The 12,500-nt window shown below is 50.3% G+C and overlaps 1 protein-coding gene across 1 annotated transcript in view; it reads right to left on the minus strand.

Moving 5' to 3' along the window:
• The window catches only part of LOC126576971 (uncharacterized), a 44,547-nt gene that overhangs the window by 19,343 nt on the left and 12,704 nt on the right, over positions 1-12,500 (minus strand). The window contains exons 4-6 of the mRNA XM_050238314.1: positions 9,459-10,686; positions 5,483-5,711; positions 5,119-5,215 (exon numbers count right to left, since the gene is read on the minus strand). Coding sequence (XP_050094271.1) covers positions 5,119-5,215; positions 5,483-5,711; positions 9,459-10,686 — 1,554 coding nt within the window. The remainder of the gene's footprint in view (positions 1-5,118; positions 5,216-5,482; positions 5,712-9,458; positions 10,687-12,500) is intronic.

Genomic DNA, 12,500 nt, shown 5'->3' on the forward strand with positions numbered 1-12,500 from the left:
TTCTTTTCCTTTCGTGGCACTCCTTGCGAAGTAACATTCGTTCTAACGTCCGGAAGTGTGCACGTGGTAAGTAGATTAGAAACTACTTGGCGCAGAAGGATGGAACTCATTGCACCGCGCAGTAAATGGGAGTAATTCGTTTTCATGGCTAAGAGTCTTTCGGACCGGGGGCCGGTACATTTGCTATTGTTGCTCGAGAGATAATCGAGCAGAGGATTTAGCTTCCACTTCGTTTTTATGATCCCAACGATGCGGGTGCTCAGCGTTTTGGAACTCTTTCGGTAGAGGTGGTCAGAGGTAGTACATCTCTGCGTGCTGCAATATGGTACTCGCTTTTTGGGCAATATCGAGTCTCACACGTGCTTTGGTCGTGGGAAGCGCTCCTGGAATCCATTTTGGTTTTCCAACGATCCATTCCCGCAACGTTAAATCCTAATGGTAGCTACCGTCGAAGCTGTCGAAGCACATGGATCGACGGATTTATCACATTTAGTAGACATCTGCTGCTTAAAGCCCAGCAGCCCATCAGTTGGATTGTAGCAGATGAAGTAATGAACGTTAATGTTGGGTCAGCGAATGGGTTCCTCGGTCTCCATCCTGACCACCACCAATTGATCTTATGACCTTAAGCTTCAACTTTGGACAGGAAACCGAGATCGCACACCAAAGCGAAGACATCGACTCACCGGAAGCAAGTAAATGTTTTCCTTCCGTAATCTGAATCCCAACAGGAAGCCCTACCACGAACTCCAGCAGCAAACGAACACTGGGATGGTTGGAAATTTTCGGCTGACTGGCAAGAAAAAAAAAAGTTAATTTACTCTTGCCCTTCACTTCCGTTGTTAGTTGGCGTTCTATTTTTCACTTTCGGTCGCTAGAGAGGATGTTGGTCGCGGCACAAAATGGGCCTCTCATGCGATAGCATAGCAGCCGTCGCACCCTTGACCCGAGACGCTGGTTGATGGAGGTCCCATTAGGAGGGTCGACCGGCCCGGGCTGAGCCTATCTTTGGTCTATCTCATTTCCAAGCCAAGGTTAACGGTTATCAAATTAATTGAAACTGATCCGCTACCGGCACCCGGCTAGGAGGCAGCGCAATTGCCCGGGTCACGCGAAAATTAATATTTTCATCCGAGACCGGCCGCGGAAAAGCTGCTGGTGCTGCCGGTCGATAGTGGAGATTTGAAAAGGTCGGTGAGGCAGGTCTTTGCCCACCACTTGTGCTATTCTTGCACACCGCCGGCGCACTAGTGCGATATGGTGCGTTGTGTCCGCCACGGCCACAACTTCCGCAAACGTTCCGCACTTCCGGTTCATTGGCCAAAGGCTGCCCGGTGGTAAAGGTAACAGGAGAAGATGCTTTCCTTCGTAGGACAAACCTTCTGTAAGCGTCGGGCAGGATGAAAGATGGTTTCGCGGCCCGGTTCTCTTTCCTGATTCTTGCTTCGTTCGCCCGTTTTATTGCTTTACGCTTGCTCGCGGAAAGGGGCGCTGCTGTGCGACCGATAAGCTTCTTAGGGAGATCGAGATTAATTTACATTATTTTTCAATCAACGGCACTCGCCGCGTAGCTAGCTGGAGCAATTGGGATGGCGTGTTTTGCTGGAGCAAAAAATAAAAAAAATAAAAAAGATGGAGGCCAACATTGTTTTCCCTTTTGCCTCTGGACTTCCGCTTTCACACGGTGCTGCCTGCGCCCGTGGATGGTGACCTTGGGTATTGCTGCCGCCAGTTTGTTATCTTTACTTCCCCTTTCGCGTCGCGGCTTTTGATAAGGTTTAGATAAATTATTTTCACCCCGGTCGGCGGTCTGGGTCCTGCGAAAACAGGGAGCCCTGTTGGTTGGTGTTGGTTGGTCCGTCTGCATTTAAGTGTTGCCAAGAGGTAAAAGGAACTGAGAGGGTTCGTGTTCGCCCAAAAAAAAGGGTGCTTTTTTCGGCGAAGACCTGATCACGCCTTGGGCTGCCTAGTGCCTAAAAGGTTCACGGTGAGCATCGGTGTTTCACCGGAAAACGGTTAATCAGAGCGAGCACGCGCGGTGAAAGATTCATTTACAGCATGACGGCACAGACGAAAAGGGGGCTGTACGGACTGCCCCTGGAGGAGAGAATGTTTTTTTCGGAGGAAAATACGGTACCAGACGACAAATTGGTTGCCGACAGCAAGGGGTGGGTGGGGGTGGAGCGGGCGTTCAATTTACTATTGAATTTCCAACTAAGAAAGAATGGCGCCTCCATCCGCGGGATAAGGAAACCGTGGAAGCTCCATTAAATTGGGATTTAGCCGTTATTTAGCGAGCGACTTTAATGAACTTTGGCCAGTGAGTGTGATGGGGTGGCACGTAGCACGAATAAATTGTTACATTTTGACACCGACTGGTCTAATGAATTCGATGTCCACTCTCGCATCGTGCCTAATTGTTTCGCTTCGATTCGATTTCGGGTGGCGTTTGATTAAAAGGAGCAAAAATAGGAAAAAACGGATAAAAAAGCCAATTGATTATGTAAATCCAGATTTATGACGCTAGTTGTCCAAGTGTGTTTGTGTCGTGTCAGTAATCTACATTTACGATAAGTTTCTGCCGACAAAGGCACACCATGTCCATTGATTACAAATTACAGAAAACATTTACTCGTTTACAACGATGATGTCGCTCCGGTGGTGGAAGCATAGCAATTTCCACCACCACTGCGTTGGCCTATTGTGTGAATGTATTGAGGGGCCGAATTCTGCGAAGCTTACAGGGAGGCCACATAACGATTGCGCTGACAGGATGGCGCAGTCGGAGACTTTTGAGAGCCAGCGAACACAAGTATCGATCAACACTGTCAGCAACGGTTAATGGAAAGGTCATGTTTTATGGTTCTCGCTTTTGCTAGCGGCTACTAAGCCACGAGCCCCAAAGGTACTATCCTCCCATCGGTCGCTGTTGGCCAAGGTGGACGCGTTGGAGCAGGTTTACTGCTTTTCATTTCAATTATAACTAATGGTATCGGGCGGAATCGCAATCGTTTCACCATTTACGGTGCCCCATTCGATGGTTATCACCAGACGAGTGATGGAGGCGCAGGACTGAGTAGAGACAGTGATTGGAATTTTCACCACCACCGAATGGCTACCACCCACCGACCCCTTCCTGAGTGAATCGCAGATCGCAGGTCGTGGATCGATAAAAAGTTTAATGGCTCTTAAAATATATTAATAACCCCTAGGAGACGGTTAAAGTAGAAGCGGTAACTTCTGGGGTTGAGAGAGCTTCTAGGCCCCCGATTCGCTACACCCACAACCCCTAGTCCTGTCCTCGTTCATTGTGTGGTAGATCGGCGTTGAGGGAACGATGAGGACAGCGAGATGGTTCAGTTTCATAATGTGACGGCTGAATGTGCCCTCACGGATTTTGCTGTAGCTTCTTCCACCCCCCTTCCGCCATCCCCTACTCACCATCGGAAGGGTCATCGCGATTACGCTCGGTGTTCGGTTTGTATTGGTGATGCGATTTGACGAGCTTACCGGTTTTGATTGGATCAAGGGAAAGGATGGACGAAGTAAGGATGGAGCCAGGGTGGTAGAGAGGGTGGAAAATCAATTCACCTTCACGTCGCGTTCACGGTTCTTGATTATACTTTTCGAAATGCTCAATAGAATAGAAAATGAAGATGATTAGTGAAGGTGAAGTAGAATGATGGAAGAAGGATCGCAAGAACACTGACAGGTAATCCTGTTAGCGAAGTTAGGGGATGGTGGGCGTTGGTAGTGGAAGATTTGTGAGGGTGGCATAAATTTTCCCAACACAAAAGGGCGGCCCAGTGCGATGCGGCTCATCAAAAACCGGTCACCACCGGTCATCAACGCCACGAAGATGAGGAGCACCGCAATCGTTCACTTTCACCCCTCCCCAGGGAGGGCGTGCTGGGATCATTATGTTTTAACGCCAACCCAGTAATGGTGAAGCATAAATCGTTTGCTTCGCTGACGCATTCGCCAGCGCCCGTAAGTCAGCACCAACATCACCAGACACGGCCCCCAACACGATTGCCTGTCGTCGTGTTGTTGGTGTGGTCGATAATCTACGTTTTATGCTGCGTAGCGAGAAACACCGCAAAACCGCGTGTATGGGAATGAATTGCAAGCGTCCGTCGGAAAGGTAACGGAAGCTGCCTTTTAAGCTGCTTTTATGTTGCAGTTGGTGGTAGTTGTGGTGTGCTGTCACTAAGTCGAAATGTGGTTCACCGCGAGGCGTGTTTTCTGGGCCGGGGGTTATGGTGAGCTTTGGCAACTTGTGGTTGACCGATGCCAGAGCCAGAAACGATTGACGAAGAATCTCGTCGTCATCGTCGTCGTGGTCGTCGTCGTCGAAGCACAAACTGACCATCGGCATGCGACAGGTGGAAAATTCAATTTCCAACTCACTCGGAAACGGGTTAACGTGTTAACACCTCCCTCGTCCACTCTGTTTCCTGTTGATGGCGTCCTAAGGGTAGCTTACGGATGCGAAACGTATTAGGGCGTCGTCCTACCGCATGGTACGACACTTGACCGAACCACTGTTGGGGCCAGGTGGACCACAAGGTAAGAAAACGGTAAGTAAGACGATTCGAGGAATTCGACAGCCAACTCGCGAACGTGAACGGCAGCGGGTGCGCACTTCACGATTTTCCACCGGCGAGTACACGCGGCTGCTTGTAAGGGTCATCGGAAAAGTTGTGGTTTTTCGGTTGATTGAATGAAAAGTTTTCGCCAAACCCACTTTCCGAGGGGCATGAAGGGGTGGCGGTGATTCGGTACTGAAGAACTGAAGAACGAGAAGGGGGTCGGAATCTGAATGGTGAAAGTTGTTTGTTGAGTTGTTGGTTGATTAAAAAATGAAGAGGAAAGAAAGTAAGTCATCGCGCACAGCACACCAACACACACATACACCGGTACACTACGGGCGATTTTCCTCGAAAGAACAAACATCCGCGCCTCGATACGCTTGAAGAGGGTTTGCGTTAGGACGAGAGTTTGGAAAAGCGCTTCTCGCCAACGATCGCCCTCTATCTGGCTGTGTGGGTGTGATTGCTTCGGGATATTTTTGGGTTCAAGGGAGAAAGGGAAACAGGGAAGAGGGTTGCAACATACCTGAGAGGAAATGCGGCCCCGCTTGAGCCGCTGCAGGTCCGTGTGACTCCAGGCACTCTTCGACCAGGGTAGAATCGACTTGAGATCATCATCGAATCTGTTTCGGGAAGCATCAGAGAGCGAAAGAAAAAGAGACAGTGAGAGAAAGAGAGAGAGAAAGTGAAGGACAGGAAGGTATGGTATGGGAATGCCGTCGCCATCGTCATCGTCTGGACGCGCCAAAGCGTAGCGGAGCAGGCAAGTCAAGGTAAATTGAAAAAGTTGCTAATTGGACCTGTCGCAGGACGCACCCAGCTCATACACGCATCCCATGACCGTGGTGGGGTGGACAGGGACAGGGAGGCGGCACAAAGTTTTCACTTACCGAAAATCGTTCAGCTGATTGTGGAGGAACTTGCGTATGTTCCAGGGCAGATCGTTGTGGCCATCGATTAAAGGCACTGTGTCGAGCAGCTGCGTGGCCACCTGCAGCCGTTCCTCGAGCGGCGCACCGGACGACACCTTCAGCGCCAACGGTACGGCCACACCGGCCGCACCGGCAATCAGCAGGATCGAGGTCACCGCAAGCCACTGTCTCGAGGGCAGATCCCATTCTGTGCGGGCGAGGCGTCGAAAAGAGGAATAAAATGGTTTTTGATTAGTTTTTCCGCCTTTTTCGTGTGGCTCCTGCGCCTCCAGCATTCTCTCATTAAAGGATCGCGCCTTTTTGATGTTCGGCATCAAACAGCGAACGAGGGCCGTCGGTCAGGCCGCAGGGCCGCCGGGTGATGATTGTGTAGCAGCTCACTGGAGCGGCAAAATGTGGTCAATTAAAATGGATTACCGCCCGGGTAGCGGCGGTAGCTGCGACCACCACTTGGCAGACCACGCCGACAGTGTAATTGGTTGAAGAATGGAGCATAATTATAATGTACTCAATTTATAACCGTGGCCGCGAGAATCATCGTTCTTCAGCGAACGATGGATTTAGACGATGGCAACATGGGTAACAGTAATTTGATTTTGTGCTCGTTAAAGATGGCTACCGTGGAATGATTAAAGTTCTCGTTTGCCCGCTAGCTTCGGTAGCTTCGGCAATGCAGGCGGGATGATTGGTGGTGATCTGTTCTGGGTGTAAATGATGAGATACCGGAGGGGGGGGGGGGGGGGTAGCAGATGATGCATCGGAGTTCAACCGAAGCAACCTTTTTTGTAATTGATGGGGTAGACTAAGCTGTTTCTATTAAACAGTTTCATGTTGTTGCGACCGCTAATTAAGGCTTTTTGATGCTTAAGGCTAAACAATTCGATTTTTCAAAGATATTAAAACAACGGTGTACAACACAAATGAACAATTTAAAGACTTTAGTGTCATGGTTGTTATTTATCTGAAACAATGATTTGATTATTTTAATATTTATCTATTGAGTAACACTCAATTAAAACTCTTTGCAAGAAAACTGATTAATTATTTGAAAACTACAAGAAGATTTTCTTTCCAATAAAACTGCTCAGTTGCCTTTCGAAGCTGAGCTTTTACGAAGCTGAGGATAATGTTCAAGAATGCGGATACGCAACGATTCTCCTTAATCCACTGCGAGACCCATATCAATCACGGCAAAGGCATCGCTACCAATAAAGCCACAACAATTTATGCCCTCTAATCCGATCCCTATCACAAAGCAACAAATCTCCTGTTCTCATTCAAGCAAAGCTACGGCACCCCCAAAAACCGCAACCCCACGAACGAAAGGAAGATTGTTGCACATCTGCAGCATAATTAGGTTGCTGGCGAGTGGCAACCAAACCACGCAAAACGGCGTCCTCCGTCCTTCGCAGTGAAGCACCGACCGGTATCGCATCGCAACCGGAACGAAGCAGAAGCCGAGCACGAAAAGTCCTCAACGAAAGGCACGCTCTACCAGTGTAAAAGCGTTTAAATTAAGCGGAATTTATGTTAGTGGCGAGTGTTTACTCTTTCCGAAAACACATTGTCATTTAACGAAATGCAATTAATGTCCCCGCCGTCGCAATGTCAGGTTCTGTTCCACCGACCGTCGCCCGTATCCCCGCAAGCCACGTACACAGTTGAACACTCTACACTGTTCTCGCTGACTCGTTGCCGCACGAAGCCAGTGTTTTTGTTTGCCCCAAGAATTATGGCGTTCTTTGGAGCAAGTGCTGAATGCCGCGCTATCCTTCGTGCGTCCTTTTTGGTCCTTCAGATAGGGTAAAAGTTTATCCATCGGCCCCCGGGGTGCCTGCCGGCTGTCATCGGGCTCCTTGCACACGGACTTGCCAGCCACTGAGACTGCACGATGGAGCGATTCGCTTTGCGCTTACCCTCCAGGCACCCTGATTAGCATTTATTTGTTGCGCAAAGTGTACTAAACTTGTAGGATGAACCACCCTCCCATGGCCGAGTGACGGGAGGTTATCCTTGGCCGCTTTATGTCCCCGCACCTCTCCACTCCCCCACTCCACAGCAGTAGCAAACGGTTTCTCTCTCTCTCTGTCGAGCAAAAATCTCTCGAGTGCGAGAAACTAAATTGCAACGATGTTAATTTGCGTCCTTTTGACGTCCATCCGGGCATTCCATCTTCCCCGAATCCGGGTCGACTTTTCCCTTTGCTACAAGATGTGGCGAGGGACCGTGGGGGGGGGGGGGGAGGACTTAGTACCCAGTCGGCCCTGTCGGCCTTCTCTGTGCTCGGGCTACGGGCTCTGAAAGCACATCATGAGCTCGGCGCATCATCAGATTGTTTTTGGTCGCTTCGTCGGATCGCAATGGTCTTGGGAAACCATTTCACGGCCATCGCTCCTGCCAGTGGCATTCGGACTTAGGGGAGGTGGTTTGCCGGTTAGAAACGGATCATAGAGCCAAGTCCATCCATTAGCTCACTTGCTTGCACTTCAGATGTAGGCCCCGTAGGTGCGTTTACGTAGCTCGGTCACCGGCTCTTAACGGAGGGTTTGTACATTTGATGTGAAGTCCAGGGCCAGGCTGTGTACGTCCAGGGTGCTTGTGCGATGAATAATTTATCAGGAATTTAAATTCATGCTTCTCTTCCAGCGAAGGTCCTGCTCCTGCTGCGTGGACGCTTGTGGTAGCAAAAGTCATCGACATAGTTTGGCTCGCAAGTTTTAGTGGCCAGTGAAATTCCGTGGTGCCGTGGTGGGAGCGTGTGCGGCGTGTGAATCACGACCGTCGAGGTGGGGAAGCTTCTGGTTGTCCTCTCCCGGGTCTGAATAATGGAGCGGAACTATTCGCCAACGGAAACCCGGTGGAGATTCATATTGTTCATTTGCGGTGCGGTCGGTGTGGCGCTGGCTGATAGTGATGTTAATATGAATGACCTGTGTGGGACGCGACTCCGCGGTCTCCCTTTCCGGCCAAGCCAGCCCGTTGAATAGAATTAACCGCAAAGGGAAGGGGGAAGAGCGCGGAAGCTATGGGTTGAAAATAGTTGCGTAAAATAATCTTTCCCGGAACAATGGCCAACTTTTGCCCGGTGATGAGCACCAATAATGGACTCTTTTGGGGAGGTGGGGAGTGAATGATAAGTTTCTTGGAGGTGCAAAGCTTAGAAGTGATTGATTCCTCTCGGTGCATTTCAGTGAAATATGTTACCTTACTGCTCTGTGGTATTTTGTTTTAGGTTGAAAAAGGTTCAAGTCCTTTTCAAGGCTCTTGTTTCATTAAAAAGTCGTATTTTCAAAGCAGATGTACAGCGAGACGAGACGCACTGCTCGATTGGATACATCCTGAAATGTTTGCCTCCCTTTGTATGACTTGCCATCCAACGCTCCAACGGCGATTCTCCGAAACTTCTTTCATTCACTTTATTTGATTTATGCGAGTGATTTCTTGGAAAGCGTCATTCGTCTGTCCAGGCATCCAAGGCAGATGCCGGTTTGCAAAATATAAACAAAACCCTTTTTCTTGGTAGAAACAACTCGGCGACTGGGGCGAGTTTGAATATGTTATCTTTTTTGTCAGAGATACCCCCACGTCCACGTGGGGCTCACGTTGAATGTCGAATCAAATCGAGAGCGAAGGGATTGCAGGCGAAGTTATTGGACGAATCTGTCATTCATTGTTTGTCCAAAGCTGAACAAACTAACTTCCATCATGATGCTGCCTTTTGATCATATTGAATTGAAATTTTAAAAGTGATATTAAACTAAAAGGAAAGAGTTCCAACAACTTATCAAACCAAAAAGGAAAGTTCATCTACATACTTATACGAACACACCATTAACATAGTGTGATTGTGGGGCGCAGACAATTGAAATAATTGTCGATTGTCACCCGAATTTCCATTCCCCCCCCCCCCCCCCCACTCTCTCGCATCACTCACTTGATGATCCCGATCCGGTGCTGCTCGAACCCCGGCTCGGACACTGCCGATGCTTCCAGGGATGTTGCTGCTGCTGCTGCTGGTGCTTGTTGGGCGTCCCGTTGAGGCTGCAGGAGGAAGGAAAACCATCGCCCGGTCCCATCACCCCACCGAGCCCACCCGGGATGATGGTGGTACCGGGGGCCGGATCCAGCGCCGAACCGAAGTACAGCGACGGATCGAAGTTGAAGTTGCTGATGGAGTTGGAGAAGTGATGGTTGAGATTGGTTTTCGCCGGTCCGCCCGCGTACTGGTTGATGTTGCAGGAGCTGGCGTGATGATCGACCAGTCCACCACCCCCAAGACCACCCCCTCCTGCCGTGTAGTGGTGGGCGGAAAAGTGCAAACCCGGCAGCTCCGCACCCGGCAGGTGACCGTTCGCACCACCGATCGTGTTGTATTTGGTGGGCAGACTGAGTGCATCGTAGTTCGGAATGTAGCCACCGAGGCCCCGAGCATCCCCGTGGTGCCCCGGAGCGTGGTGCTGTTGTTGTTGTTGCTGATGGTGGTGGTGGTGTGGGTTCGAAGGATGGTGCTGATGGTAAAGGTACAGCTGACCACCACCGGTTCCGTCGGCCATCGATTCCTTGAGCGGCAGTTCCGACGGTAGCTCACCGAACCGATCGTCACCGGTTGCCCCCGGATAGTACTGATGGTACTGGTGATGGTGCAGATAGTTATCGTCGAAGTAGTACGGCGGGTACGGTTTCGCGGTGGCCATTGACGGATCAACCACATCGCCGCTGGATGGGGCAGCTACTCCCGTCGTACCCGGTCCACCGTTACCGTTCATCAAATCCACCATCATGACGGGCAGCAGCGGTTCGTTCAGTTTCGACTTGCCCTTCGCGGACACTCCGGCCGGGCCGCCGGAAGTCGCTTTACTGTTTGCCGACGGTTTGGTGGATTTGAGTGTTGACTTGAGCGTGCCCGAGTGGCCGGACGATCCGTTCACCGAGGCAAAGTTGAACAGATCCGGTGCGTTGATGCCCGGTGCAACAGAACCATTGTGAAGCGTGCTGTTGGTGGTGGTGGTGGCCGTCAGATCGTGCAGTGGTAGGTCAGTGCCTGGCACTGACGATGGATCCGATCCGGCAACAGGTGGCACAATGCAGCCGTAGCCGTACGAGGGCCGTCGGTTGAGGGGTGGCGGTGGTGGTGGTATCATGTCCTCGCTGTACGAATCATCCTGCAACGAAACGATGGGAAACGAACGGGACAACCAATCAGTATCAGTTACCAATATCTCTAAACAATGCGCCAGGATGCGACTGGACTGTGATTTGTATCTGGCTTCTAGGAAACAATCGGAACACAAAAGTTGCATTTCCAAGTATTTGCGATGATGCAGAGTCGTACGCTTGAAGCTAATTGAGCCGGAGCAGCAGTTGCTCGTGCATTCTGGGAGATTCTAATCGAAGACTCGTGTTGACCGTACATAGAAATAGTTTACCAAAGGAACAAACATTCTTAACGCATCGGAGAGAACGTTTGTCGACTGGAATGTTGCTTGTTGAGCATTGCGGTGGTGCAGCTGCAGGAACTGCATTGTCCCTTTCCAAGATTTCAGCTACTTCGTTCGCAAAGTAAAACTACGTTCTGACACATTTCAACCGAGCTTTGCACAGAACTGAATCTCCATTTGTCTCAGTCGTTTGGAACGTTTTGCTTACCACCGCATTAGCTACTCCGTACGCAAAGGCAAGCAGAAGGCGAACTATATCGCGTATAATCACGTTATAAATGGTTTCGAAAAAAAAGGAAGCGAATCCATTTTTTTCACCCAATCCAAAACGAGCGGAACGAGTGGCCGCTTCCAGCTGTGCCCAGCAGCATGTGCCCGTGCCCGTTGGCGGCGTTGCACTGGAACGGTGCAACGGGACCGGATAATGTTTGCCGGTGGTTTGGTAGATGGAAAACCGCAAAAAAACACGGAGCACCGTGCTGTCGCTGGTTCACAAGGCGCGCTGGGTCACTGGTAAGGTCTCGGTCGGTCGCTCGCTGTGCCGGAGGGGCCGGACAGAAAAATGACCTGACCGTGGCAGATGGAGCGGATATTTATGACATTGTCCCGTAATGGAAATGAGAAGAATAAATGTTTCCCGGAGACACAGTTGGTGCAGGGTTTGGAGGTGCATTCCCTACCTCCAGGCTTGGTTTGGAACCCCCGGTGACGGTGGTGAGGCGAACATCCTGGGCTTTTGTTTCTATTCTAGCCGCTCCAGGGCCGGGAGACATTTCCAGTAGGCTGATGGGGCTGGGATTTTCCACGGGACAGTTTCCACTTTCCCACTACCACCCCCTGCCCCCCTTTTCGCTTTCTCATGTTTCGGGTTCATGTTCGCTCATTTGCCGCGGTGGGAGAGAGGGTTTGTTGATGATTTTTCACTTTCACTGCTTCGCTTATGGTCGCGAATGCGATGTTCCCTTTTGACGAGCCGTTTTGTGGGGAAAACAAAAAAAAAGGCGAAAGAAAAACACAAACCCTCAGCAAGTATAACCAACATACCGACTATCTGGGGGGGGGGGAGGGCCAGTTGGTCCCGAACAGGGAAACCGAATACGAAAACCGAAAGCAAAACCGGGCTTTTCCGTGGGCAGTTTTGAGTAATGAGCGGCCGGTTCTTGATGAAGAAGAATTACAAATCTAGGATGGGGGGGGGGGGGGGGATGAGGAGAGATGGGGGACCGGAGAAGGTCTAGAAAACCTAAAAGTAGGTATAAGAAGAGAAGAGGGATGATCTAGGAATGTCTAGCAACGGCCGGTACATCATCACCGGGAACACAACCGGGTTGGTTTTTGGCCGAGGCGGAATCAATCTTCTTGATTCATCACGTCCTTCAGTGGGTTTGTTAACTTTTTCTCGTTTCTTTCGTTCTTTCAGTGCATCCATCAGCGTTATTAGTTCGTTAGCCAAAAAAAACCCCTTCATTACGGAGCGCAGAGTAAATGATGGGAATTATGTGGGATATCTCTTCTCCGCTTGACTCGACATTCGTGAA

This window comes from Anopheles aquasalis, chromosome 2 (assembly GCF_943734665.1).
Source record: "Anopheles aquasalis chromosome 2, idAnoAquaMG_Q_19, whole genome shotgun sequence".
Lineage (NCBI taxonomy): Eukaryota > Metazoa > Arthropoda > Insecta > Diptera > Culicidae > Anopheles > Anopheles aquasalis.